The sequence below is a fragment of the Drosophila sechellia genome, unplaced genomic scaffold, assembly GCF_004382195.2.
Source record: "Drosophila sechellia strain sech25 unplaced genomic scaffold, ASM438219v1 U_178, whole genome shotgun sequence".
Taxonomy (NCBI): domain Eukaryota; kingdom Metazoa; phylum Arthropoda; class Insecta; order Diptera; family Drosophilidae; genus Drosophila; species Drosophila sechellia.
Window position 1 is genome coordinate 38,393 of NW_022611116.1, and position 26,254 is coordinate 64,646.

General features: G+C 41.0%; 1 protein-coding gene and 3 long non-coding RNA genes across 14 annotated transcripts; all 4 read left to right on the forward strand.

Annotated features, from left to right (window-relative positions):
* Window positions 1-2,462: 2,462 nt before the first annotated feature.
* LOC116802608 lies at window positions 2,463-12,799 on the forward strand. Of its 8 annotated transcripts, none has more exons than XM_032727027.1 (4): window positions 2,463-2,601; window positions 2,659-2,858; window positions 12,485-12,523; window positions 12,580-12,799. In XM_032727027.1, the coding sequence occupies exons 2-4, from the start codon at window positions 2,718-2,720 to the stop codon at window positions 12,613-12,615; spliced, it is 216 nt and encodes a 71-aa protein (XP_032582918.1). In that variant the 5' UTR covers window positions 2,463-2,601; window positions 2,659-2,717; the 3' UTR covers window positions 12,616-12,799. The 8 variants fall into 8 exon arrangements, 3 of the variants coding, with proteins under 3 accessions (XP_032582918.1, XP_032582917.1, XP_032582916.1); XM_032727026.1 differs by having other exon boundaries at window positions 2,463-2,597; window positions 12,485-12,533; window positions 12,588-12,799; XM_032727025.1 differs by having other exon boundaries at window positions 2,463-2,597.
* LOC116802609 lies at window positions 3,487-4,179 on the forward strand. The gene is made up of 3 exons (XR_004362946.1): window positions 3,487-4,023; window positions 4,081-4,106; window positions 4,165-4,179. It is a non-coding gene; the product is annotated as an uncharacterized LOC116802609 (long non-coding RNA).
* A 7,146-nt stretch (window positions 12,800-19,945) lies between the features above and the next one.
* LOC116802601 lies at window positions 19,946-21,276 on the forward strand. Of its 2 annotated transcripts, XR_004362929.1 has the most exons (6): window positions 19,946-20,254; window positions 20,324-20,464; window positions 20,528-20,582; window positions 20,644-20,845; window positions 20,978-21,030; window positions 21,086-21,276. It is a non-coding gene; the product is annotated as an uncharacterized LOC116802601 (long non-coding RNA). The 2 variants fall into 2 exon arrangements; XR_004362928.1 differs by having other exon boundaries at window positions 20,324-20,582.
* Window positions 21,277-22,435: 1,159 nt separating this feature from the next.
* On the forward strand, window positions 22,436-24,933 carry LOC6621401. 3 transcript variants are annotated; one of them, XR_004362922.1, is made up of 7 exons: window positions 22,436-23,358; window positions 23,422-23,566; window positions 23,634-23,779; window positions 24,230-24,255; window positions 24,314-24,342; window positions 24,422-24,505; window positions 24,559-24,933. It is a non-coding gene; the product is annotated as an uncharacterized LOC6621401 (long non-coding RNA). The 3 variants fall into 3 exon arrangements; XR_004362921.1 differs by having other exon boundaries at window positions 22,439-23,358; window positions 23,422-23,779; window positions 24,691-24,933; XR_004362920.1 differs by having other exon boundaries at window positions 22,440-23,358; window positions 23,422-23,779.
* The last annotated feature ends 1,321 nt before the right edge of the window (window positions 24,934-26,254 follow it).

Sequence of the window (26,254 nt, forward strand, 5' to 3'; positions counted from 1 at the left end):
GCCTGTCTCATGATTTACGTGCGCATAGTCGGCAGGGTGAGGTCGCATTTTTTGTATCTGCTGGTTTGCCTGTCAGGTTTGCAATTTTCTGTGTGTCCTTGAATAATTTTGTATTATATTCTTATTAATTTTCCTTTCCTTACAGATTATCAGGAAATCATTGAAAATACAGTAATGAGGAAATTTATACAATTTGGATAAGGATTTTAATTCTTTTTAATATGATGTCGGCTCCGGGATAGTGATCCTTTTTTGTGCAGTGGCATCAGAAGGTGGACACGGCGTCTTAGGATTATTAATTTTTTGTGTTTATAATCGCGAAAATAGGCGATTTCGTTTTGTTTTTGCGACGCTCGCCACCTCTTGTCAGTTGCTTTAGATGTGGAACAGCAGTTGGTTGTGGTCAAGTAGGTAAGTGCATTTGATTGTTTTGTTTAGTTTGTTTATGGTTAATTGTTTTATTTTTAGGTATTAGCGTCAGCTCTTGTAGGCGCTCGTCGATCTGGATTTTGAGAGTAGCAGGAAGGATGGATTTTGCAGCTCCGCGTTGGGTGCCCTGGTCGAAGCGTAGGCAGCTTTTGTGGCCCGTCTTTTGCAGCGCTGCATTTTTACTTTACTTTTTCACTTTGTAGGTGGAGGTACGGAGACAGAATGAATTCTGTTCCGCATCCACAACTTTATTTTGCCTTTGATTACAATAAATGCAATATGTAGGTACAATAATTTGAATTTTTGAGTTTAACATAGCATGGGGTGAGTTTTTGGGGCTTGGACATAGTTAGTTAGTATTAATTTTAAGTTAGTATTTTGTAGGCAAGGATTTCAGACATTGACATGATTGGTAACATTATCAGCTTGCATGTTTGTTTACATTTTTAAAATGAAATTATTTTGCAATAAAATTTAAAATTTTAGACTAACATTGTTTTATTTGTTTCTTTTCAGGTACCCCCATCAGAAGGACAGGAGCACCGCGTCGCAGAGAGCCTCAGGAGTCATCACAGGTAAGTTTTGTTGCATTTTGGCGGTGGTCTGTTGCGGCCGCTGGAAGTGGGCAACTTGCAACAAGTTGCAGGTGATTTATTCTCAGCTGCATCATCCCACGCAGCCGTCGTTTGGTGAAGATCCGATTATATCGTCAATGGCAGCTTTATGCAATTGTTTAGTGAGTTTGTTTGTATTGCAGATGCGTATTGCCGGTCGTCAGGAAGAGTTGCGAAGAGTTGTCCAGCGCAGCCGTCATTGCGTTTTTATTGAGCTGCTGGCATTATGGTCGTGGAGTTCGTCTCGTGGCAGAGAAGTCGTCTGTGGGGATTGTAGTTCGGACAATCACCGAAGGAAGCCAGGTGCGTCGCGTCTTGTGGCCATAGCTTCAGGATTGGTTGCTTGGGGCCGCCGATTCGAGATTTGTTGCAGAGAGCCGCCGCAACGAGATTGCCATGGAAATGGATGTAAAAATAGAAATTGGTAAGTATAATATTTGTTATTTGATGATTGCATTAATTTTTGTTGTTTCAGGTACATTGAGTGGAATTTAATTTAAGGTAAGTATTATAATTGTGTATATTTGTTTATATAACTGCGTTTGTTATTGTTTTTCAGGTACTTATGGGGGAAGCTAGTCTGGGGTGAATATTGCATTGCGTTTATAATTGCGTTGATTTTTTGCTTTTCAGGTACGTTTTGTAGGGGCTAAATTGGAGGCCCTTGTCATTGTGTTATTGCGGCTGGAGTGCCGCGATTTTGGAGTCATCAAGTTTGCAATTAGATAAGTATTATATTATACATATATATTTCCCAGTAATAGCTTGTGTTCCCTTGTTTCAATAGTTGGAGTCTTGGAAGCTGGAGCTGCATGCTTGACGTCAGCAGGATGGAGCCGTCTGTTATCGTCTGCTACTTTGTCTGTCCGGTTTGTTATTATTTATGTGTCCTTGAGTAGTTTTTGTATCGCGTTCTTATTTATTTTCTTTTCGTTGCAGGTTAGGAGAGAATTCGTCGAAGATACAGAACTGATGAGAATAATACAATTTAAGGACAAGTTTTTTCGGCATATTGATGTGGCAGCTGCGCCACGCAAATGATCCTTATTTATGCTTTGGCATCAGGAGAAGGAGACGGCATCATAAAATTGTCAACTTTTTGTGTTTAAAATCGCGAAAGTTGGCGATTTAGTTTTGCTTTTGCGGTGCCTGTCTCATGATTTACGTGCGCATAGTCGGCAGGGTGAGGTCGCATTTTTTGTATCTGCTGGTTTGCCTGTCAGGTTTGCAATTTTCTGTGTGTCCTTGAATAATTTTGTATTATATTCTTATTAATTTTCCTTTCCTTACAGATTATCAGGAAATCATTGAAAATACAGTAATGAGGAAATTTATACAATTTGGATAAGGATTTTAATTCTTTTTAATATGATGTCGGCTCCGGGATAGTGATCCTTTTTTGTGCAGTGGCATCAGGAGGTGGACACGGCGTCTTAGGATTATTAATTTTTTGTGTTTATAATCGCGAAAATAGGCGATTTCGTTTTGTTTTTGCGACGCTCGCCACCTCTTGTCAGTTGCTTTAGATGTGGAACAGCAGTTGGTTGTGGTCAAGTAGGTAAGTGCATTTGATTGTTTTGTTTAGTTTGTTTATGGTTAATTGTTTTATTTTTAGGTTTTAGCGTCAGCTCTTGTAGGCGCTCGTCGATCTGGATTTTGAGAGTAGCAGGAAGGATGGATTTTGCAGCTCCGCGCTGGGTGCCCTGGTCGAAGCGTAGGCAGCTTTTGTGGCCCGTCTTTTGCAGCGCTGCATTGCAGGTAGATTGCATCGGTGATGAGGGATACTGTCAGGGACCGTGTGGCGAGAAAGTTCAGGTAAGTGACGTTGTGCATTTTACTTTGTAGGTGGAGGTACGGAGACAGAATGAATTCTGTTCCGCATCCACAACTTTATTTTGCCTTTGATTACAATAAATGCAATATGTAGGTACAATAATTTGAATTTTTGAGTTTAACATAGCATGGGGTGAGTTTTTGGGGCTTGGACATAGTTAGTTAGTATTAATTTTAAGTTAGTATTTTGTAGGCAAGGATTTCAGACATTGACATGATTGGTAACATTATCAGCTTGCATGTTTGTTTACATTTTTAAAATGAAATTATTTTGCAATAAACATTAAAATTTTAGACTAACATTGTTTTATTTGTTTCTTTTCAGGTACCCCCATCAGAAGGACAGGTATTTACTTTGTAGGTGGAGGTACGGAGACAGAATGAATTCTGTTCCGCATCCACAATTTTATTTTGCCTTTGATTACAATAAATGCAATATGTAGGTACAATAATTTGAATTTTAGAGTATAACATAGCATGGGGTGAGTTTGGGGCTGGACATATTTTAGTATTTAATGTTAAGTTAGTATTTTTCTTTGTAGGCTTTAGATTATAACAGTGACATGGGCTGGTAACATTATCATATGCTTGTTTTGTATACATTTTTTTTTAAAATGAAATTATTTGCAATAAACATTAAAATTTTAGACTAACATTGTTTTATTTATTTCTTTTCAGGTACCCCCACCAGAAGGGCAGGAGCACCGCATCGTTGAGGGCCTCAGGAGTCATCACAGGTAAGTTTTGTTGCATTTTGGCAGTGGTCTGTTGCGGCCACTGGAAGTGGGCCATTTGCAACAAGTATGTCCGGCCGGCGTTGCAGGTTAGTAGTTCTCGGTTTCAGCATCCCTCGCCGCGGTCATTTGATTAAGGTAAGTTGTATCGTTAGTGGCAAGAATGTAATCCCACGAAGCTGTCATTGCGTTTATATAGAGCTGCTGGCATTATGATGGTGGAGTTCGTCTCGTTGTGGCAGAGAAGTCGTCAGTGAGGATTGTGGCTCGATCTATCACCGAATGAAGCCAGGTGCGCCGCGTCTTGTGGCCATATCGTCGGGATTGGCAGCTTGGGGCCGCCAGTTCGAGATTTGTTACAGAGGGCCGTCGTAACGTTATAGGCATGGAAATGGATGCAAAAATAGTATTTGGTAAGTATTATATATGTTATTTGTTTTTTATGATTGCGTTAATTTTTGTTGTTTCAGGTACATTGAGTGGAAATTAAATTAAGGTAAGTATTATATTTGTGTATATTTGTTTATATGATTGCGTTTGTTATTGTTTTTCAGGTACTTAAAGGAAGCTTGTCTGGGGTGAGTATTGAGTATTTTTTATAATTGCGTTGATTTTGTTTTTGCTTTTCAGGTACGTTTTGTAAGAGCTGGTTTGGAGGACCTTTGTTATTGTGCAATTGCAGCTGGGATGCCGCAGATATGGAGTCATCAAGTTGCAATTAGATAAGTATTACATTTTAAATATAAATTTCCCAGTAATAGCTTGTGTACCCTTGTTTCAATAGTTGGAGTCTTTGAGGCTGGAGCTGCGTGCTTGTCGTCAGCAGGATGGAGCAGGCTAATAGTATCTGCTACTTTGTCTGTCCGGTTTGTTATTATTTATGTGTCCTTGGGTAATTTTTGTATCGCATTCTTATTTAATTTCCTTTCATTACAGGTTAGCGGAAAATTCGTTGAAGATACAGAACTGAGGAGAAATATGCAATTTAAGGACATGTTTTGCAGGATGTTGGTGTGGCATCTGCGCCACGCAATTGCTCTTTATTTATGCAATGGCGTCAGGAGATGGAGACGGCATCATAAAATTGTCGGTTTTTTGTATCTATAATCGCAAAAGTTGGCGATTTTGTTTTGCTATAGTGAGGCCCGTCTCCTGATTTACGTGCGCATCATCGGCAGGATGAGGGCGAATTTTTGTATCTGCTGGATTGCCTGTCAGGTTTGCAATTTTCTGTGTCTTTGATTAATTTAGTATTATATTTTTATTAATTTTCCTTTCTTTATAGGTTGTCGGGAAGTCATTGAGAAAACGGTATTGCGGAGATTTATACAATTTGGAGACGGATTTTTTTTTTTTTTTTTTTTTTAACTTTACTGGTGGAGGTACGGAGACAGAATGAGTTCTGTTCCGCATCCACAATTTATTTTGCCTTTGATTACAGTGTGTGTAATATATAGAACAATTATTTGAAATTTCGAATTTTACATTGCATGGGGTGAGTTTGGGGCTTGGACATAGTTAGTATTTAATGTTAAGTTAGTATTTTTTTTTTGTAGGCTTTAGATTATAGTCAAAGACATGGACTGGTTACATTATCGTCTTGCATGTTTTGTTTACATTAATAAAATGTAATGAATTTACGAAAAACATTGAAATTTAGGACTAACATTGTATAATTTGTTTCTTTTCAGATACCCCCGCCAGAAGGACGGAAGCATCGAGTCGCTGTGGAGCCTTAGGAGTCATTACAGGTGAGTTTTTGTTGCATTTTGGCAGTCGTCTATTGCGGCCGTTGGAAGTGGGCCGCTGGCAACAAGTGTGTCCGGCCGGAGTTGCAGGTGATTTGTTCTCGGTTTCAGCATCCCTCGCCGCCGTCATTTGGTGAGTATCAATTGTATCGTCAGTGGCAGTTTTATGCAATTGTTTGAGTATGTTGCAGATAGAATTGCCGTTCATCAGGAAGAGGAGTTGCGATGTGTTGCCCCACGCAGCTGTCATTGCATTTTTTGAGAGCTGCTGGCTATATGGTGGAGGAGTCGTCTCGTGGCAAAGAAGTCGTCAGAGAGGATTGTGGCTCGGTCTATCACCGAGAGAAGCCAGGTGCGCCGCATCTTGTGGCCCTGTCGCCAGGTGTGGCAGCTTGGGGCCGCCGGTTCGAGATTTGTTGCAGAGGGCCGCCGCGAAGAAATAGGCATGGAAATGGATGCAAAAATAGTGTTTGGTAAGTATTATATATGTTATCAGTTTTTTATGATTGCATTAATTTTTGTTTTTTCAGGTACGTTGAGTGGATTTTAATTTAAGGTAAGTATTATATTTGGGTATAAATGTTTATATAATTGCGTTTATTATTGTTTTTCAGGTACTTAAAGGAAGCTTGTCTGGGGTGAGTATTGAGTAGCTTTTATAATTGCGTTGATTTTGTTTTTGCTTTTCAGGTACGTTTTGTAGGAGCTGACTTGGATGATCTTTGTTATTGTGCAAATTGCAGCTGGAATGCCACGGTTTTGGAGTCATCAAGTTGTCAATTAGATAAGTATTATATTATAAATATATTTATCCCAGTAATAGCTTGTGTTCCCTTGTTTCAATAGTTGGAGTCCTAGAAGCTGGAGCTGCGTGCTTGTCGTCAGCAGGATGGAGCCGTTCACTAGCCTCTGCTACTTTGTCTGTCCGGTTTGTTATTATTTCTGTGTCCTTGAGTAATTTTTGTATCGCATTCTTATTTATTTTCCTTTCATTGCAGGTTAGGAGAGAATTAGTCGAGGATACAAAACTGAGGAGAAATATACAATTTAAGGACAAATTTTTCAGCATATTGATGTGGCATCTGTGCCACGCAAATGATCCTTATTTGTGCAATGGCGTCAGGAGATGGAGACGGCATCATAAAATTGTCAACTTTTTGTGTTTATAATCGCGAAAATTGGCGATTTTATTTTTTTACTTTGTAGGTGGAGGTACGGAGACAGAATGAATTCTGTTCCGCATCCACAATTTTATTTTGCCTTTGATTACAATAAATGCAATATGTAGGTACAATAATTTGAATTTTTAGAGTATAACATAGCATGGGGTGAGTTTGGGGCTGGACATAGATTAGTATTTAATGTTAAGTTAGTATTTTTCTTTGTAGGCTTTAGATTATAACAGTGACATGGGCTGGTAACATTATCATATGCTTGTTTTGTATACATTTTTTTTAAAATGAAATTATTTGCAATAAACATTAAAATTTTAGACTAACATTGTTTTATTTATTTCTTTTCAGGTACCCCCACCAGAAGGGCAGGAGCACCGCGTCGTTGAGGGCCTCAGGAGTCATCACAGGTAAGTTTTGTTGCATTTTGGCAGTGGTCTGTTGCGGCCACTGGAATTGGCCATTTGCAACAAGTATGTCCGGCCGGCGTTGCAGGTTAGTAGTTCTCGGTTTCAGCATCCCTCGCCGCGGTCGTTTGATTAAGGTAAGTTGTATCGTTAGTGGCAAGAATGTAATCCCACGAAGCTGTCATTGCGTTTATATAGAGCTGCTGGCATTATGATGGTGGAGTTCGTCTCGTTGTGGCAGAGAAGTCGTCAGTGAGGATTGTGGCTCGATCAATCACCGAATGAAGCCAGGTGCGCCGCGTCTTGTGGCCATATCGTCGGGATTGGCAGCTTGGGGCCGCCGGTTCGAGATTTGTTACAGAGGGCCGTCGTAACGTTATAGGCATGGAAATGGATGCAAAAATAGTATTTGGTAAGTATTATATATGTTATTTGTTTTTTATGATTGCGTTAATTTTTGTTGTTTCAGGTACATTGAGTGGAAATTAAATTAAGGTAAGTATTATATTTGTGTATATTTGTTTATATGATTGCGTTTGTTATTGTTTTTCAGGTACTTTTTTTACATTTCAGGTGGAGGTACGGAGACAGAATGAATTCTGTTCCGCATCCACTACTTTATTTTGCCTTTGATTACATTTTATGCAATATATAGGTACAATAATTTGAATTTTGGAGTTTAACATAGCTTGGGGTGAGTTTGGGGCTTGGACATAAGTAGTATTAAGTTATAGTTAGTATTTTTATAGACTTGGATTTCAGACAATGACATGGATTGGTAACATTATTGACTTGCATGTTTTGTTTACATTTTTAAAATGAAATTATTTTACAATAAACATTAAAATTTTAGGCTAAGATTGTTTTATTTATTTCTTTTCAGGTACCCCCGCCAGAAGGACGGAAGCACCGAGTCGCTGGGAAGTCTCAGGAGTCATCACAGGTAAGATTTGTTGGATTTTTGCAGTGGTCCGTTGCGGCCGCTGGAAGTGGGCCACTTGCAACAAATATGTCCGGCCGGTGTTGCAGGTTATTTGTACTCGGTTTCAGCATCCCTCGCCGCGGTCGTTTAGTTTAGTGAAGGTAAGTTGTATCGTTAGTGGCATGAATATAATCCCACGCAGCTGTCATTGCGTTTTTGTAGAGCTGCTGGCATTATGATGGTGGAGTTCGTCTCGTGAAGTCGTCAGTGAGGATTGTAGCTCGGTCTATCACCGAGAGAAGCCATATGCGCCGCATCTTGTGGCCGTATCGCCAGGAGTGGCAGCTTGGGGCCGCCGGTTCGAGGTTTGTTGCAGAGGGCCGCCGCAACGAAATAGGCATGGAAATGGATGCAAAAATAGTATTTGGTAAGTATTATATATGTTATTTGTTTTTTATGATTGCATTAATTTTTTTTGTAGTTTCAGGTACATTGAGTGGGATTTAATTTAAGGTAAGTACTATATTGGTGTATATTTGTTTATATAGTAGCGTTTATTATTGTTTTTCAGGTACTTTAGGAGGAAACTAGTCTTGGGAGTATTTATTGCTTTTATAATTGCGTTGATTTTTTGATTTTCAGGTACGTTTTGTGAGGGCTAAGTTGGAGGCCCTTGTTATTGTGTTATTGCAGCTGGAATGCCGCAATTTTGGAGTCAACAAGTTTGCAATTAGATAAGTATTACATTTTAAATATAAATTTCCCAGTAATAGCTTGTGTTCCTTTGTTTCAATAGTTGGAATCTTTGAAGCTGGAGCTGCGTGCTTGTCATCAGCAGGATGGAGCTGTCCACTAGCATCTGCTACTTTGTCTGTCCGGTTTGTTATTATTTATGTGTCCTTGATTAATTTATGTATTGCATTCTTATTTGTTTTCCTTTCATTACAGGTTAGGAAGGAATTCTTTGAAGATACACCCTGAGGAAAATTATGCAATTTGGGGACAGATTTTGAAGCTTTTAAATGTGGTGTCTGCTCCGCGCTAGTGATCCTAATTAGTGCAATGGCATCAGGAGGTGGAGACGGCGTCTTAGGATTATTAATTTTTAGTGTTTATAGTCGCGAAAAGTGGCGATTTCATTATGTTTTGGCGAAGCCCGCCTCCTCTTGTCGGTTGCGTTAGATGTGGATCAGCAGTTGGCTGTGGTCAAGTAGGTAAGTGCATTTGATTGTTGTTTAATTTGTTAATGATTAATTGTTTTTTATTTTTAGGTTTTAGCGTCAGTTCTTGTAGGCGCTCGTCAGTCTGAGTTTTGAGAGAGTTTGGAGGCAGACAGAAGTGCGCTTTTTCATCAGATAAAGATGTCGTTTTAATAGATATAAGTATTTGTAATTTAATTGGATGTATCCATGTCAAGATTGTTGTCTCTTCCTTGAGTAATTAATGCCAATAAAATGTCGATTTTCTTTTCTAAATTGTCGACTCTATTTGCTAAGTTTCTTGTGGGATCGTCCGATAATCCTTTTTGTAGGAAATGATTGGAGTTTCTTGGCGATGGTGTGGCTACATCAATAACTCTTGGTTTAAAACTAGCTCTGGCAGCTCTGCTGGTGGTCGGAGGGCTGTCATTGCTAGCTTGGCTGGGATTTGAGTTACCTTTTTCAGGTTCCTGGTCATTTTCTTCACTCCTTTGTTTTCGGAGCATGTCCTGGTAATTTTCCAGATGCCTTTGCGCTGGATTGCTTGTCTTGGATACCAGTCTTGGCTTTGCATTGTTTTTTGAAGTTTTCCTACCCTTTTTGGGTATATTGTTTGAGTTTCGGCGCCATTTATTCAGACGCATCTGAATGGCAGTGTCATGCGAGGAAAATCGTGGCCTTCTGTCGTTAATATTTTGTCGGAAAGGATTTGACATTGACTTTCTGGCTGCCTCCTGGCGAGCTTCAGCGATTGATCTGTTCAGGATCGCTGAGCTGTGTGGCAGCCGTGGGGTATTATTGCGTGGAGGAGGGCCTTGACGTCTATAGAAGTTGTTAGTTGCGTCTTTTCAACTTTACTGGTGGAGGTACGGAGACAGAATGACTTCTGTTCCGCATCCACATTTTATTTTGCCTTTGATTACATTTTGTGCAATATATAGGTACAATTATTTGAATTTAGAATTTAACATTGCATGAGGTGAGTTGGGGATTTGGACATAGTTAGTATTTAATATTTAGTTAGTATTTTTTTTTTTGCTTTAGGCTTAGATTATAGACAGAAACATGGACTGGTAACATTATCATCTTATATGTTTTGTTTACATTAATAATTTGTAGTAATTTTACAAAAAACATTGAAATTAGGTACTAATATTATACATTTTATTTCTTTTCAGGTACCCCCGCCAGAAGGACAGAAGCACCGAGTTGCTGGAGGCCTCAAGAGTCATTGGAGGTGAGTATTAGTTGTGATTTGGCAGGAAATTTGCTTCGGACGCTGGATGCGCGCCACTTGCCATATGTATGTCCGGAAAGCGTTGCAGGTAATTTATTGGTGGTAAGAATATGACGCGCCGCTGTCATTTGTTGGTTTTCTCTTCCACCCTCAGTGGTAGATGTTTGCGATTATTTATTTAGCTTGTTAAATTGCAGGTCTGCTTCGGCGGTCGTCGGGAAGAGGATGCCTGAAGAAAGGTCCGGAACAGCGGTCGTCACGTAGTTTTGGAGCTGCTGCCATTATTGTGGTGTGATCTGTCTCATTATGGCAGAGGAGTCGACAGTGATGATTGTGGCTTGGTCGTTCATCTAGGGTGGCTAGGTGCGCCGCGTTTTGTGGCCATTTCGTCAGGGTTTGCAGCTTGGAGCCTCCGGAACGTGATTAGTTGCCGAGGGCCGTCGCAACGATTGGGGCCATGGAAATGGAAGTAAAATTAGAGATTGGGTGAGTATTATATTTGTTATTTGATTTTGTGATTGTGTCATTTTGTGTTTTTTCAGGTACGTTTAGTGGGAGGTAAGTATGATATTTATAATTTTTTGTTTTTATAATTATTGCATTAATTTTGTTTTGTTTTATTTTTGTTTTTCAGGTACATTAGGTGGAAGCTAGTCTGGTGGTAAGTGTTATAATTGTTTTTAAGGTTGCATTAATATTTTGTTTTTCAGCTGCGTTTTGTAACTAATTGGGAGGCCCTTTGTTTTTGGAACATGGCAGCGGAAAAGCCGCGGGTTTAGGGTCGTCGAGTTGGCAATTAGATAAGTGTTTTGTTAAAGTAATTAATTCCCAGTTTTAGCTTGTGCTTCCTCGTTTCAGAATTTACAATCTTGGAAAGAGCAGTTGCATGCTTATCGTCAGCAAGATGGAGCCGCCTGTTGTCGCCTATTGTCGCCTGGTTATTTGCCTGTCCGGTTTGCTTTGTCCTTAATTAATTATATTTTGTATCATATTCTTATTAAAATTTTTCCTTTCGTTGTAGGTTAGCGGAAAATCCGTGGGAGATGCGATACTGAGGAAAGGAATTTTGTGTTTTTCTTTTCAGGTACATTTGGTGGGAGGTAAGTATTATATTTATAATTTATGTGTTTTTATAATTATTGCATTAATTTTGTTTTTGTTTTTCAGGTACATTTGGTGGAAGCTAATCTGGTGGTGAGTATTTTAATTGTTTTATGGTTACATTAGTCTTTTGTTTTACAGGTACGTTTTGTGACTAATTTGGAGGCCCTTTGTTTTTGAAACATTGCAACAGGAGAGCCGCGGGTTTAGTGTCGTCGAATTGGCAATTAGATAAGTGTTTATTTAAAGTAAATAATTCCCAGTATTAGCTTGTGCTTCCTTGTTTCAGAGTTCACAATCTTGAAAAAAGCAGTTGCGTGCTTTTCATCAGCAGGATAGAGTCGCCTGTTGGCGTCTATTAATTTGCCTGTCCGGTTTGTAAATTTATATTTGTCCTTAATTAATTTTCTTTGTATCCTATTCTTATTAATTTTCTTTTCGTTGTAGGTTTTCGGAAAAATTTGTGGAAGATGCGATACTGAGGAAAAGTATACAATTTGAGGACAAGTGGTACGGTTTAATTGTGTGACGTCAGCTCCGCGCTAGTGATCCTTATTGGAGAAGTGGCATCAGGAGGTGGAGACGGCATCGTAATGATGTCGATTTTTTTTGTGTTAAAAGGCAAAAAGTTGGCTTTTTTGTTTTACGTTTGGTGGAGCCGTCTCCTCTTGTCTAATGCATAGGATGTGGGTAAGCTATGTCTGCAGTGGGTGAGGTATTTGCTTTGTTTGATTTTATTTTGTTTATTTAATTTGTTGTTGATTGTTTACTTTTAGGTTTTAGCGTCAACTCGCTGTTGGCGCTCGTCAAGCTGGAAATTTATGGGAGCAGCAGAGTGTCCTGTTCGACGAGGTGGAAGCGTTGTTGGCCCGTCTTTTGCAGAGCATCAATTTGTGTAGATTTCAGCGTTGATAATAGATACTTCAAAGGACCGTGCGGCAATAATTTCAGGTAAGTGACGTTGTGCATAAATTGCTGCAGCGAGTCGCCTTATATTCATCATGTTTCTGCCGAGCTAATCCTTTTCATATCGATCTTCCGATTCGTCTTTTAGGCTCTGGTTGGTTTTTTCCGTATCGTATCGTCAGGATCAGCTGGAGTGCGTTGTCGTAGGCTTGTTTATTCGGGTGCGTTGAGGTGAGAGTGTTGTTTATATTCCTTTGCCATTTTATAATTGAATTAGTATTCCAGGAAAATTGGGCTGCGTCGAGGAAGTTGATGACCGTGAAGGAGTTTGGAGCAGACTGACGTGCACTTTTCGGTCGGATATGGATATCGTTAGAATAGATATAAGTAAGAGTAGATATAAGTAAGAGTAAATTTAATTGGATGTATCCATGTCAAGATTGTTATCTGTTCCTTGAATAATTAAGGCCAATAAACTGTCAATTTTCTTTTCTAAATTGTCGACTCTATTTGCTAAGTTTCTTGTGGGGTCGTCAGAGAATCCTTTTTGTAAGTAAGGATTGGAGTTTCTTGGCGATGGCGTGGCTTCTTCAATAATTCTTGGCTTGAAACTAGCTCTGGCAGCTCTGCTGGTGGTCGGGGGGCTGTCATTGCCAAATTGCGTGGGATTTGAAGTACCCTTTTCAGGTTCTTGGTCATTTTTTTCACTCCGTTGTTTTCGGAGCATGTCCTGGTAGTTTTCCAGATGTTTTTGCGCTGGGTTGCTTGTCTTCGGTACCAGTCTTGGCTTTGCATTGTTTTTTGAAGATTTCCTACCCTTTTTGGGTATGTTGTTTGAGTTTCGGCGCCATTTATTCAGACGCATCTGAATGGCAGTGTCATGCGAGGAAAATCGTGGCCTTCTGTCGTTAATATTTTGTCGGAAAGGATTTGACATTGACTTTCTGGCTGCCTCCTGGCGGGCTTCAGCGATCGATCTGCTCAGGATTGCTGTGCTGTGCGGCAGCCGTGGGGTGTTATTGCGTGGAGGAGGTCCTTGACGTCTATAAAAGTTGTTGGTTGCGTCTTTGATTGTTCGTATATTATTTGTGTCAATGTTGTTTGCCGCAAGCTTTTGTTTTTCGGCCTTGTAGACGGGGCATCCCTTGTATGCACTAATGTGCTCTCCAGAGCAGTTGACGCAGGTAGCAGGGGTGGTTCTTGGCTTGGTGCAACAGGATGACAGGTGGTCGCCAGCGCATTTCATGCATTTTGGTGGTCTCATGCACGAGTTTTTGGCATGCCTGTAGCCCTGGCATCTGTAGCATTGGACCGGCTCCCGTGTCCTGTTTTTTCTTTCGATATCCACCTTTTGCCCGCCGATTTGTTTGAGTGAGATAATTTTGTCATGACTGCCGTCCTTGGCCATGACGATCTCCACTTCAAACATTCGCATGGGACCACCTGTAGCCGGATTCGTCATATTTCTGACGAAGCGCGCTGAGAATCCGAGCTTCAGCAACTCATCGACAATCCACGAACATGGAGTGGAGTGGTGGAGATGTCTGATTACTACTCGGAAGCCCCTCTCAGACTTTGGCTGGTTGGTGAATAGAGGAAAGCCGTTAGCTATAAGGACGTTTTTGATTTTGTGGTAGGCGGTCATGTCCTTGGCCTGGATCCTGACTCCGTTCCCTTCAATTGCCCTGGTGGTGTAGCTGGAGATTCCTGCTGTATAATTTAACTTTTCCAGGAGCGGGACAATTTCCTTGACGTCGTTGACGAGTATGGGTGGTGCTCTGCGGCTTTGTGGCACGAGTTTCCAAGGTGGCAGCTCTGCATCTATATTTTGGGGGGGTGGCGTCGCTGCGCTGTGAGCAGGAGCATTGATGCTGCAGGGTAACGGCTGGTGGGAGGGTCGATTCCTGGTTTTGGATTCCTCATAAACAGATTTGGCTGCCTTACTTTGGAAGACGGGTGTGGTAAGTGGGGGAAAAATGTTGGGAGATTTAAAATTGGAGGTCGCGCGTAATCTTTTAACTGGCGTCTTGAAACTGGAGCAGTCCAAGTCGTCATTTGTCCTCTTGGCCGGAGTTTTAGTTATTGGAGCCGGAACAGAGGGTGCCACAAGGACTGGGCCTGTTCCAGCAACCACTTTCGAAAAACTTATGGGCTGCTCGTCTGGGCTCCTGAAGGGTGAATTAAATAAGTCCCGCTTGGCAGCAGGCTTTTTTTTTTTTTTTTCTTTGTAGGTGGAGGTACGGAGACAGAATGAATTCTGTTCCGCATCCACAACTTTATTTTGCCTTTGATTACAATAAATGCAATATGTAGGTACAATAATTTGAATTTTTGAGTTTAACATAGCATGGGGTGAGTTTTTGGGGCTTGGACATAGTTAGTTAGTATTAATTTTAAGTTAGTATTTTGTAGGCAAGGATTTCAGACATTGACATGATTGGTAACATTATCAGCTTGCATGTTTGTTTACATTTTTAAAATGAAATTATTTTGCAATAAATTTTAAAATTTTAGACTAACATTGTTTTATTTGTTTCTTTTCAGGTACCCCCATCAGAAGGACAGGAGCACCGCGTCGCAGAGAGCCTCAGGAGTCATCACAGGTAAGTTTTGTTGCATTTTGGCGGTGGTCTGTTGCGACCGCTGGAAGTGGGCAACTTGCAACAAGTTGCAGGTGATTTATTCTCAGCTGCGTCATCCCACGCAGCCGTCGTTTGGTGAAGATCCGATTATATCGTCAATGGCAGCTTTATGCAATTGTTTAGTGAGTTTGTTTGTATTGCAGATGCGTATTGCCGGTCGTCAGGAAGAGTTGCGAAGAGTTGTCCAGCGCAGCCGTCATTGCGTTTTTATTGAGCTGCTGGCATTATGGTCGTGGAGTTCGTCTCGTGGCAGAGAAGTCGTCTGTGGGGATTGTAGTTCGGACAATCACCGAAGGAAGCCAGGTGCGTCGCGTCTTGTGGCCATAGCTTCAGGATTGGTTGCTTGGGGCCGCCGATTCGAGATTTGTTGCAGAGAGCCGCCGCAACGAGATTGCCATGGAAATGGATGTAAAAATAGAAATTGGTAAGTATAATATTTGTTATTTGATGATTGCATTAATTTTTGTTGTTTCAGGTACATTTAATTTAAGGTAAGTATTATAATTGTGTATATTTGTTTATATAACTGCGTTTGTTATTGTTTTTCAGGTACTTATGGGGGAAGCTAGTCTGGGGTGGATATTGCATTGCGTTTATAATTGCGTTGATTTTTTGCTTTTCAGGTACGTTTTGTAGGGGCTAAATTGGAGGCCCTTGTCATTGTGTTATTGCGGCTGGAGTGCCGCGATTTTGGAGTCATCAAGTTTGCAATTAGATAAGTATTATATTATACATATATATTTCCCAGTAATAGCTTGTGTTCCCTTGTTTCAATAGTTGGAGTCTTGGAAGCTGGAGCTGCATGCTTGACGTCAGCAGGATGGAGCCGTCTGTTATCGTCTGCTACTTTGTCTGTCCGGTTTGTTATTATTTATGTGTCCTTGAGTAGTTTTTGTATCGCGTTCTTATTTATTTTCTTTTCGTTGCAGGTTTTTTTTTTTTTTTTTTTTATTATTTTCAACGTCTGGTGGCGTTGTCATTTTATTGTCCTCTGATTTTGATGATTGCATTAATTTTTGTTGTTTCAGGTACATTTAATTTAAGGTAAGTATTATAATTGTGTATATTTGTTTATATAACTGCGTTTGTTATTGTTTTTCAGGTACTTATGGGGGAAGCTAGTCTGGGGTGGATATTGCATTGCGTTTATAATTGCGTTGATTTTTTGCTTTTCAGGTACGTTTTGTAGGGGCTAAATTGGAGGCCCTTGTCATTGTGTTATTGCGGCTGGAGTGCCGCGATTTTGGAGTCATCAAGTTTGCAATTAGATAAGTATTATATTATACATATATATTTCCCAGTAATAGCTTGTGTTCCCTTGTTTCAATAGTTGGAGTCTTGGAAGCTGGAGCTGCATGCTTGACGTCAGCAGGATGGAGCCGTCTGTTATCGTCTGCTACTTTGTCTGTCCGGTTTGTTATTATTTATGTGTCCTTGAGTAGTTTTTGTATCGCGTTCTTATTTATTTTCTTTTCGTTGCAGGTTTTTTTTTTTTTTTTTTTTATTATTTTCAACGTCTGGTGGCGTTGTCATTTTATTGTCCTCTGATTTTTGCTTAAAAATATATAGTGACAATTTGTGGCAAATTACATTTTCGGATTTTTTTGGCTGCAGATATGCATGCCATAGATTAAAGTAATAATTTATCATTAAAAATTGCGGGAGACATTTTTGAAATTACTTGGCGGCTGTCTTGCGCGCCATGGTTCTAGTGTGGAATTTAAATTTAAATATTACATTAGGATATAGCATATGGAATAGAAGTAGTTATGGTAAGTAAATTTTAATAATTGTTTAACAATGATGAGTCTCTAACTGGTGGCGGTGAATTACATTAATTTATAATTTAAGTTTGAAGGAGAACATTTTTGAAATATTTGTCGGTAGTTTTATGCGCGCCATGTTTTTGAAATATTTGTCGGTAGTTTTTGCGCGCCATGTTTTTGAAATATTTGGCGGCAGTTTTTTTGCGCGCCATGGTTCTAAAGTGGTATTTAAGTTTGAATATTACGTTACTTAGGAAATAGCTTATGGAATAGGAGAAAATAGTTAAGGTAAGTAATTTTAAGATAAAGTTTAACGATGATTTGGTATCCAGCGATGAGACTATAACAGAAGGCGGCGAGGATGAGCAGTTGCTGTCGTCAGATGATATGGATAGAACCGATGCCCATCCTCCGCTTTGGTTCACGTTCTGGCCGTCCATTAGTTGTTGTTGTTGCTGCTGGCTTCACTTGTAGTTACTATTACGCGCGCGCCTCTGTCGGTTTTATGATCTCAACTGACTTGCAAATTTGGGCTAGGCGCGAAGGCAGGCTTTTTCGATAGTCAGAAGGCGCGGCGGGATATCGATATGCTACCAATTTAATTTGTCGTCAGCCTATCGACTATCGGGCAGAAATACTGGAAATGTTTATGTTAGTATTTTCGGAATTCCAGTATTTTTCACCGCGCATGTCAGTGTCAATGGCATATGCAGGCAAGGGTCTCACTTCAAGCGGAAACGAGGCAGAAAAATTGTGTATGTATTTCTTATTGTAATATTTAATTTTTCTGCGCATTGCCCAATAGTAAAACCTGTTTCTGCTTTCAGTGGTGCTGATAACGTAGATGCTGCGGAGATGTCGGTGTGCTGCAATCATCGGTCGGCGTGGCCCGTCGACTTTGGTGCACGCACAACCTTTTGAGGAAAAAGTGAGCCGCAGTCAGCGTCATCTATAGGCTTCAGTTTGTCTGTGTGTATACGTGAGTACAGTCTGTGTGATGTTCCAATTTGAGCCGAGTCTCATGTTTGTATCTTTTTGAAAATTGCAGGTCCATTTCAACTGAGCAAGAAATTGCCATTAGGAGACTGCAGACAAACATTTCCTGCTGCTGCCGCCACTGTTGCTGACGTCTATAACTGCGCATACATAGTCCGCTGCCGTTGCTGCTATCCTGGCGCTTTTATCTTTGTAGGTGGAGGTACGGAGACAGAATGAATTCTGTTCCGCATCCACAAATTTATTTTGCCTTTGATTACATTTTATGCAATATGTAGGTACAATTATTTGAATTTAGAGTTTAACATTGCATGGGGTGAGTTTGGGGCTTGGACATAGTTAGTATTTAATATTAAGTTAGTATTTTTTTTTCATAGGCTTTAGATTATAGACAGAGACATGGACTGGTAACATTATCATCTTGCATGTTTTGTTTACATTAATAAATTGAAATTAATTTACAAAAAACATTGAAATTTAGTACTAATATTGTACAATTTATTTCTTTTCAGGTACCCCCGCCAGAAGGACGGAAGGACCGAGTTGCTGGAGTCCTCGAGAGTCATTGGAGGTGAGTATTAGATGTGTTTGGCAGGGAATTTGCTACGGACGCTGGATGCGCGCCACTTGCAACATTTATGTCCGGATAGCGTTGCAGGTAATTTATAGGTGGAGAGTTTATCCCGCGCCGCTGTCATTTGGTGGTTCTCTCTGCCACCCTCAGTGGTAGATGTATGCAATTATTTATGGAGTTTGTTAAATTGCAGGTCAGCTTTGCCGGTCGTCATTGTTGTGGAGGGATCTGTCTCGTTTTGGCAGAGGCGTCGTCAGTTTAGATTGCGGCTTGGTCGTTCAACGAGAGTAGCTAGGTGCGCCGCTTTTTTTTTTTTTTTTAACTTTGTAGGTGGAGGTACGGAGACAGAATGAATTCTGTTCCGCATCCACAACTTTATTTTGCCTTTGATTACAATAAATGCAATATGTAGGTACAATAATTTGAATTTTTGAGTTTAACATAGCATGGGGTGAGTTTGGGGCTTGGACATAGTTTGTTAGTATTAAATTTAAGTTAGTATTTTATATGCATGGATTTCAGACATTGACATGATTGGTAACATTATCAGCTTGCATGTTTTGTTTACATTTATAAAATGAAATTATTTTGCAAAAAACATTAAAATTTTAGACTAACATTGTTTTATTTATTTCTTTTCAGGTACCCCCATCAGAAGGACAGGAGCACCGCGTCGCAGAGAGCCTCAGGAGTCATCACAGGTAAGTTTTGTTGCATTATGGCAGTGGTCTGTTGCGGCCGCTGGAAGTGGGCCACTTGCAACAATTTTGTCCGGCCGGCGATTGCAGGTTAGTTGTTCTTGGTATCGGCATCCATCGCTGCCGTCATTTGGTGAGTATAAGTTGTATCGTCAGTGGCAGTTTTATGCAATTGTTTGAATATATTGCAGATAAAATTGCCGTTCGTCAGGAAGAGGAGTTGCAATGAGTTGCCCCACGCAGCTGTCATTGCATTTTTTGAGAGCTGCTGTCTATATGGTGGTGGAGTCGTCTCGTGGCGAAGAAGTCGTCAGAGAGGATTGTGGCTCGGTCTGTCACCGAAGGAAGCCAGGTGCGCCGCGTCTTGTGGCCATAGCGTCAGGATTGGCAGCTTGGGGCCGCCGTTTTAAGATTTGTAGCAGAGAGCCGCCGCAACGGAATAGTCATGGAAATGGATGCAAAAATAGTATTTGGTGAGTATTATATATGCTATTTGTTAATTATGATTGCATTAATTTTTGTTGTTTCAGGTACATTGAGTGGAATTAATTTAAGGTAAGTATTATATTGGTGTATATTTGTTTATATTGTTGCGTTTATTATTGTTTTTCAGGTACTTAAAGAGGAAGCTAGTCTGGGGTGAGTATTTTATTGCTTTTTTAATTGCGTTGATTTATTTGCTTTTCAGGTACGTTTTGTATGGGCTAAATTGGAGGCCCTTGTCGTTGTGTTATTGCAGCTAGAATGCCACGATTTTGGAGTCATCAAGTTTGCAATTAGATAAGTATTATATTATTAATATATATTTCCCAGTAATAGCTTGTGTTCCCTTGTTTCAATAGTTGAAGTCTTGGAAGCTGGAGCTGCGTGCTTGACGTCAGCAGGATGGAGCCGACTGTTATCGTCTGCTACTTTGTCTGTCCGGTTTGTTGTTATTTATGTGTCCTTGGGTAGTTTTTGTATCGCATTCTTATTTATTTTCCTTTCATTGCAGGTTAGGAGAGAATTCGTCGATGATGCAGAACAGGGGAGAAATATAAAATTTGAGGACAAGTTTTGCAGCATAAAGGTGTGGCATCTGCGCCACGCAGATGGTCTTTATTTATGCATTGGCGTCAGGAGGTGGAGACGGCATCATAAAATTGTCAGATATTTGTATCTATAATCGCAAAAGTTGGCGATTTTGTTTTGCTTTAACGGGGCCCGTCTCCTGGTTTACGTGTGCGTCATCGGCAGGATGAGGCCGGATTTTTGTATTTGCTGGTTTGCCTGTCCGGTTTGTATCTTTCTGTGTGTCCTTGATTAATTTTGTATTCTGTTATTATTAATTTTCCTTTCCACACAGATTATCAGGAAATCATTGAAGAAACGGTACTGAGGAAATTTATACAATTTGGAGACGGATTTTAATTCTTTTTAATATGATGTCAGCTCCGGGATTGTGATCCTTTTTAGTGCAGTGGCACCAGGAAGTGGAGACGGCGTTGTAAGATTGTCAATTATTTGTGTTTATAATCACGAAAGATGGCGATTTTGTTTTTCTTTGCAGGGCTCGTCTTCTCTTGTTGGTTGCGTTGGATCGCCAGTTGGCTGTGTTTATTGAGGTAAGTGCTTTATTTAATTGTCTTTGTTTATTTTCTTATTGGGTTATTGTTTTGTTTTCAGGTTTTAGCGTCTCTTATGTAGGCGCTCGTCGATCTGAGAGAATTTAAGAGTAGTGGAAAGGATAGATTCTGCAGCTCCGCGTTAAGTGCCCTGAACTAAGCGTGGGCAGCTTATATGGCCCGTCTATTGCAGCGCAGCACTGCAAGTAGATTGCATCGGTGATAAGGGATACTAATCGGGACCGTGTGGCAAGAATGTTCAGGTAAGTGACGTTGTGCATAAATTGCTGCAGCGAGTCGCCTTTTATTCATCATGTTTCTGCCACACTAATCCTTTTCATATCGATCTACCGCTTCATCTTTTATGTCCTGTTGATTTTCTCCGCATCGTTTAGTCAGGATCAGCTGGAGTGCATTGTCTTGGGCTTGCTCATCCGGGTACTTTGAGGTGAGAGTATTGTTTATTGTTTTTGTGCCATCCACTAATTGAATTATTATTCCAGATGAGTTTGGCTGCGTCGAGGAAAGTGATGACAGTGGAGGAGTTTGTGAGCAGACAGACGTGCGCTTTTTCGTCGAATATAGATATCGTTAATATAACTATAAGTAGATGTAGGATTAATTGGATGTTTCCATGTCATGATTGTTATCTCTTCCTTGTATGATTAAGGCCAATAAAATGTCAATTTTCTTCTCTAAATTGTCGACTCTATTAGTTAGGTTTGTTGTGTGGTCGTCCGAGAGGCCTTTTTGTAATTCAGGATTGCAGTTTATTAGCGTTGGTGTGGCTTCATCAATAATTCTTGGCTTGAAGCTAGCTCTGGCAGCTCTGCTGGTGGTGGGAGGGCTGTCGTTGCTAACTTGCATGGGATTTGAAGTACCTTTTTCAGGTTCCTGGTAATTTGCTTCACTCCTTCGCTTTCGGAGCTTGTCCTGGTAATTTTCCAGATGTCTTTGCGCTGGATTGCTTGTCTTGGATGCCAGTCTTGGCTTTGCGTTGTTTTTTGAAGTTGTCCTACCCTTTTTGGGTATGTTGTTTGTGTTTCGGCGCCATTTATTCAGCCGCATCTGAATGGCAGAGTCGTGGGAGGAAAAACGTGGCCTTCTGTCGTTCATATTTTGTCGGAAAGGATTTAACACCGACTTTCTGGCAGCCTCCTGGCGTGCTTCAGCGATTGATCTGCTCAAGATTGCTGAGCTGTGTGGCAGCCGAGGGGTGTTATTGCGTGGAGGAGGGCCTTGACGTCTATAAAAGTTGTTGGTTGCGTCTTTAATTGTACGTATTTTATTTGTGTCAATGTTATTTGCCGCAAGCTTTTGTTTTTCAGCCTTGTAAACGGGGCATCCTTTGTATGCACTAATATGCTCTCCAGAGCAGTTGACGCAGGTAGCAGGGGTGGTTCTTGGCTTGGTGCAGCAGGATGACAGGTGGTCGCCAGCGCATTTCATGCATCTTGGTGGCCTCATGCATGAGTTCTTGGCATGCCTGAAGCCCTGGCATCTGTAGCACTGGACCGGCTCCCGTGTCCTGTTTTTCCTTTCAATATCCACTCTTTGCCCACCGATTTGTTTGAGTGAGATAATTTTGTCATGACTGCCGTCCTTGGCCATGACGATCTCAACTTCAAACATGCGCATGGGCCCACCTGTAGCCGGGTTCGTCATATTTCTGACGAAGCGAGCTGTGAATCCGAGCGTAAGCAACTCCTTGACAATCCACGAGCATGGAGTGGAGTGGTGGAGATGTCTGATTACAACTCGGAAGCCCCTCTCGGACTTTGGCTGGTTGGTGAATAGAGGAAAGCCGTTTGCTATAAGGACATCTTTGATTTTGTGGTAGGCTTTTTTTTTTTTTTTATTTTTTTTAATATTTTCAGCTCCTGTTGGTGCTGTCATTTTATTGTACTCTGATTTTTGTTTTAAAAATATATAGTTACAATTTATGGCATTTTACATTTTTGGATCGGCGGCAGTTGTGCGCGCCTTGGCTATAATAGTTATTTAAGAATTACAATTTCGAGGACAATTTTGATTTGCTTGGCAGCAGTTATCCGCGCCCTGATTTAAGTTAAGATTTTACGTTAAGTAGCCTTAGCTTACGGTAGTTAAAAATATTTATAAGTAGTAGTAGTTTTAAGTTTAAGTAATTTTATGAGAGAAAATTTGTAGTATTAGTGGGAAACAGTTTTGGGTGGATGTATATTCTAAATTAAATTGTTGTGGCATAGGATTCCAGCGATGAGACTCTGGCTGATGGCGGCGACGACGAGCAGTTGCTATCGTCCGAGGAGATAGATAGCACAGTTGCCCATCCTTCACTTTGGTTTCCATTGTGTCCGTCCATTTTGTATGCCGTTCCGTCTTGTTCACTTTGGGTAGCTGTTGCACTGGTGCCTCTGTCGGATTTTTAATCACCACTGACGCGCCGTTTTGGTCGGGAAGCCTAGGCGGGCTATTGGACTTCGATAAATCGGAGGGAAAAAACACGGCTAGTAATCGGCGTTCTGGCGATTTTCCCGTCAGAATGGTAACCGATATATCGCTTCGCGTTGGCCGATGTCATTGGTCATTGTCAGTAGCTGGTCTCACTACTCCTGGGCTTCGATAAATCGGGGGTAAAAGCAATATAGCTGGTAATCGATGTTCTGGCATTTTTCCCGCCAGAATCTTTATCGATACCCTGCTTCGCGTTAGCCGGTATTCCAGGTCATTCTCGGTAGCTGGTCTCACTACTACTTGGAAAAGGGAAAGGAAAACATATGTTACCTTTGTTGATGTAAATTGTGATGTAGTTTTCTCCTTTTTTGTACCGCAAACTAAATATTATTATTTCTTTCAGCGTCGCTGCTCATCGCGCCACCGCGGAGATGCCATCGTGTACCAGGCATCGGCCCATCTGGCCCGTCAGGCCTGATGCAAGCGTCCATTCTGTGGCGGGTGGAAAAATGCGCCGCAGTCCAGCGTCGTCTGATGGAAACGCTCCGGTTTGTCAGGGATGCAGTTACATACAAATCTGAAGGAAACAAACTGATCCAGATTTCTTTCTTCCAGATTTGAATCGCCGGTGATTGTTGTCCAGGATGATTGTCCAGTGGTCAGGTATGGAGTCGGAAAAACAATGATCAGCTGGCTCGCCAAAATATTCAGGCATCCGGAAGGAAGGATTTGTCCGCAGGATAATCGACGTCTCATACTTCGTAAGTCCAACCGATTGGCAAGGTATGCGACTGAGGCCGAAACCATTCCCTGCTACTGCTGTCGCTGCCGCCGCTGCTGTTGTTGCTTATGGTGGTGGTTGCGTCGCCGCCGCTGTTGCTGTTGGTGGTGAAAGCGTCGCTGCTGTTGTTGTTGCTGAAGGTGACTACGTAGCTGCTGCTGCTGCTGGTGGTGGTGGCTGCGTCGCTGCTGGTGGCGTCCGCGTCGCTGCTGTTGTTGCTGTTGGTGGTGGCTGCGTCGCTGCTGGTGGTGCCTGCGTCACTGCTGGTGGTGCCTGCGTCGCTGCTGGTGGTGCCTGCGTCGCTGCTGGTGGTGGCTGCGTCGCTGCTGGTGGTGGCTGCGTCGCTGCTATTGCCGCTGCCGGTGGCGGCTGCGTCGTTGCTGTTGTTGCTGCTGGTATTTTATTTTTTTTTTCCCTTTGTATTTTTCAGGTGCCTAGGCTGGACGGTTTTTGGAGGTAAGTATTATATTTGTATTTGTTTATTTATATAGTTGCATTATTTGTTGTTTTTCAGGTATATTTTTCAGGTCGGCTATTCTGAAGGTGGGTATTATGTTTGTTTTAAATTGCATTAAATTAAGTTTGTTGTTATAATTGAATTAATATTTGTTTTTGTTTTCAGGTACATTTGTTGCAGCTCAGATTGAGGCCGACGCTGCTGGGATCCCTTGGTTTTGATTTCTTTACGTTTGCGATTATTCTGGAGGTAAGTATTACGTTTGTTGTTTTAATTGCTTTTATATTTGTTTAATTTTCCAGGTACGTTTGTAGCAGCTGATATTAAGGCCGACGCAACTGGGATGCCAAGAACACGCCGGTTTTCAGGAATGAAATTTTATTGTATTTTTAGGAAAGAGAAGGAAGACTAAAAAATTATTCTCTTTCTTTCAGGAAAACGGTGGTGAAGTGACAGACAAAGCGGCTGATGGAGTCTTCATAAAGCGGCGATTGTTTCAGGCACAAATCCATCAGTTTGGAATGAGAGACGGATCGCCAGTGATGCATTCACCATCTCGCCAGGATAGCGCAATTCGATTGCGCAGTCTATATCATCCAGTAGGTGTTATAAGTTGGATTTTACCATTTATATGTAAGACATTTCCCTTTATAAAATAACCTGTAAGTGAGCCTTTAGCCTTTTTTATTTATTTCTTCTCTATTTATATATTTTGCCACCCCTTCCGCCAGTTTTGGTTAATTCTGTATTTTGCTTTTTTCTGATTTATTTTAATTTTGTTCTTGGTCTCCTTCGTAGTCGGGTAAGATTATTCTCTGTACATTTAGTGGTTGTCCTTTAAATATTTCTATTATTTCCTGTCTGGTTAGATCGCCCCTTCTATATTGCTTATTATATAGGTTGATTTCTGATTCGCACCATCTATCTGGAGGCCACTTTTTGCTTTCCCTTTCCCTTCTTTCTATCTCTTCCTGTTTTTTTATTCTTCTAAGCTCTTCCTCTTCTTCCTCTAGTCTCAGCAGGGTGGGGAGTTCAACTAGATGTGTTTGCCTTATTTTATCTCTCTCCTTTCGCTTTTTTAGGGTTCTGCAGTCATCTAGATCAGGGATTTTTAGAAGTTTAGGTGAGAGGGTTTGTCCAGTCTGTTTTAGGGTGATATGGTCCCTTGTCATTTTCAAGTACCTCTGCCTGCTTCTTTCTAGTCTGTTCGGGATAAAGTGCCTAGAGAAGATCCTGCGATTTTTAACATTTCAGGTGGAGGTACGGAGACAGAATGAATTCTGTTCCGCATCCACTACTTTATTTTGCCTTTGATTACATTTTATGCAATATATAGGTACAATAATTTGAATTTTGAGTTTAACATAGCTTAGGGTGAGTTTGGGGCTTGGACATAGTTAGTATTAAATTATAGTTAGTATTATTGTAGACTTGGATTTCAGACAATGACATGGATTGGTAACATTATTGACTTGCATGTTTAGTTTACATTTTTAAAATAGAATTATTTTACAATAAACATTAAAATTTTAGGCTAACATTGTTTTATTTATTTCTTTTCAGGTACCTCCGCCAGAAGGACGGAAGCACCGAGTCGCTGGGAGTCATCACAGGTAAGATTTGTTGCATTTTTGCAGTGTTCTGTTGCGGCCGCTGGAAGTGGGCCACTTGCAACAAGTATGTCCGGCCGGTGTTGCAGGTTATTTGTACTCGGTTTTAGCATTCCTCGCCACGGTCGTTTAGTGAAGGTAAGTTGTATCGTCAGTGGCTAGAATTTAATCCCACGCGGCTGTCATTGCGTTTTTGTAGAGCTGCTGGCATTATGATGGTGGAGTTCGTCTCGTGAAGTCGTCAGTGAAGATTGTAGCTCGGTCTATCACCGAGAGAAGCCATATGCGCCGCATCTTGTGGCCGTAATCGCCAGGAGTGGCAGTTTGGGGCCGCCGGTTCAAGGTTTGTTGCAGAGGGCCGCCGCAACAAAATAGGCATGGAAATGGA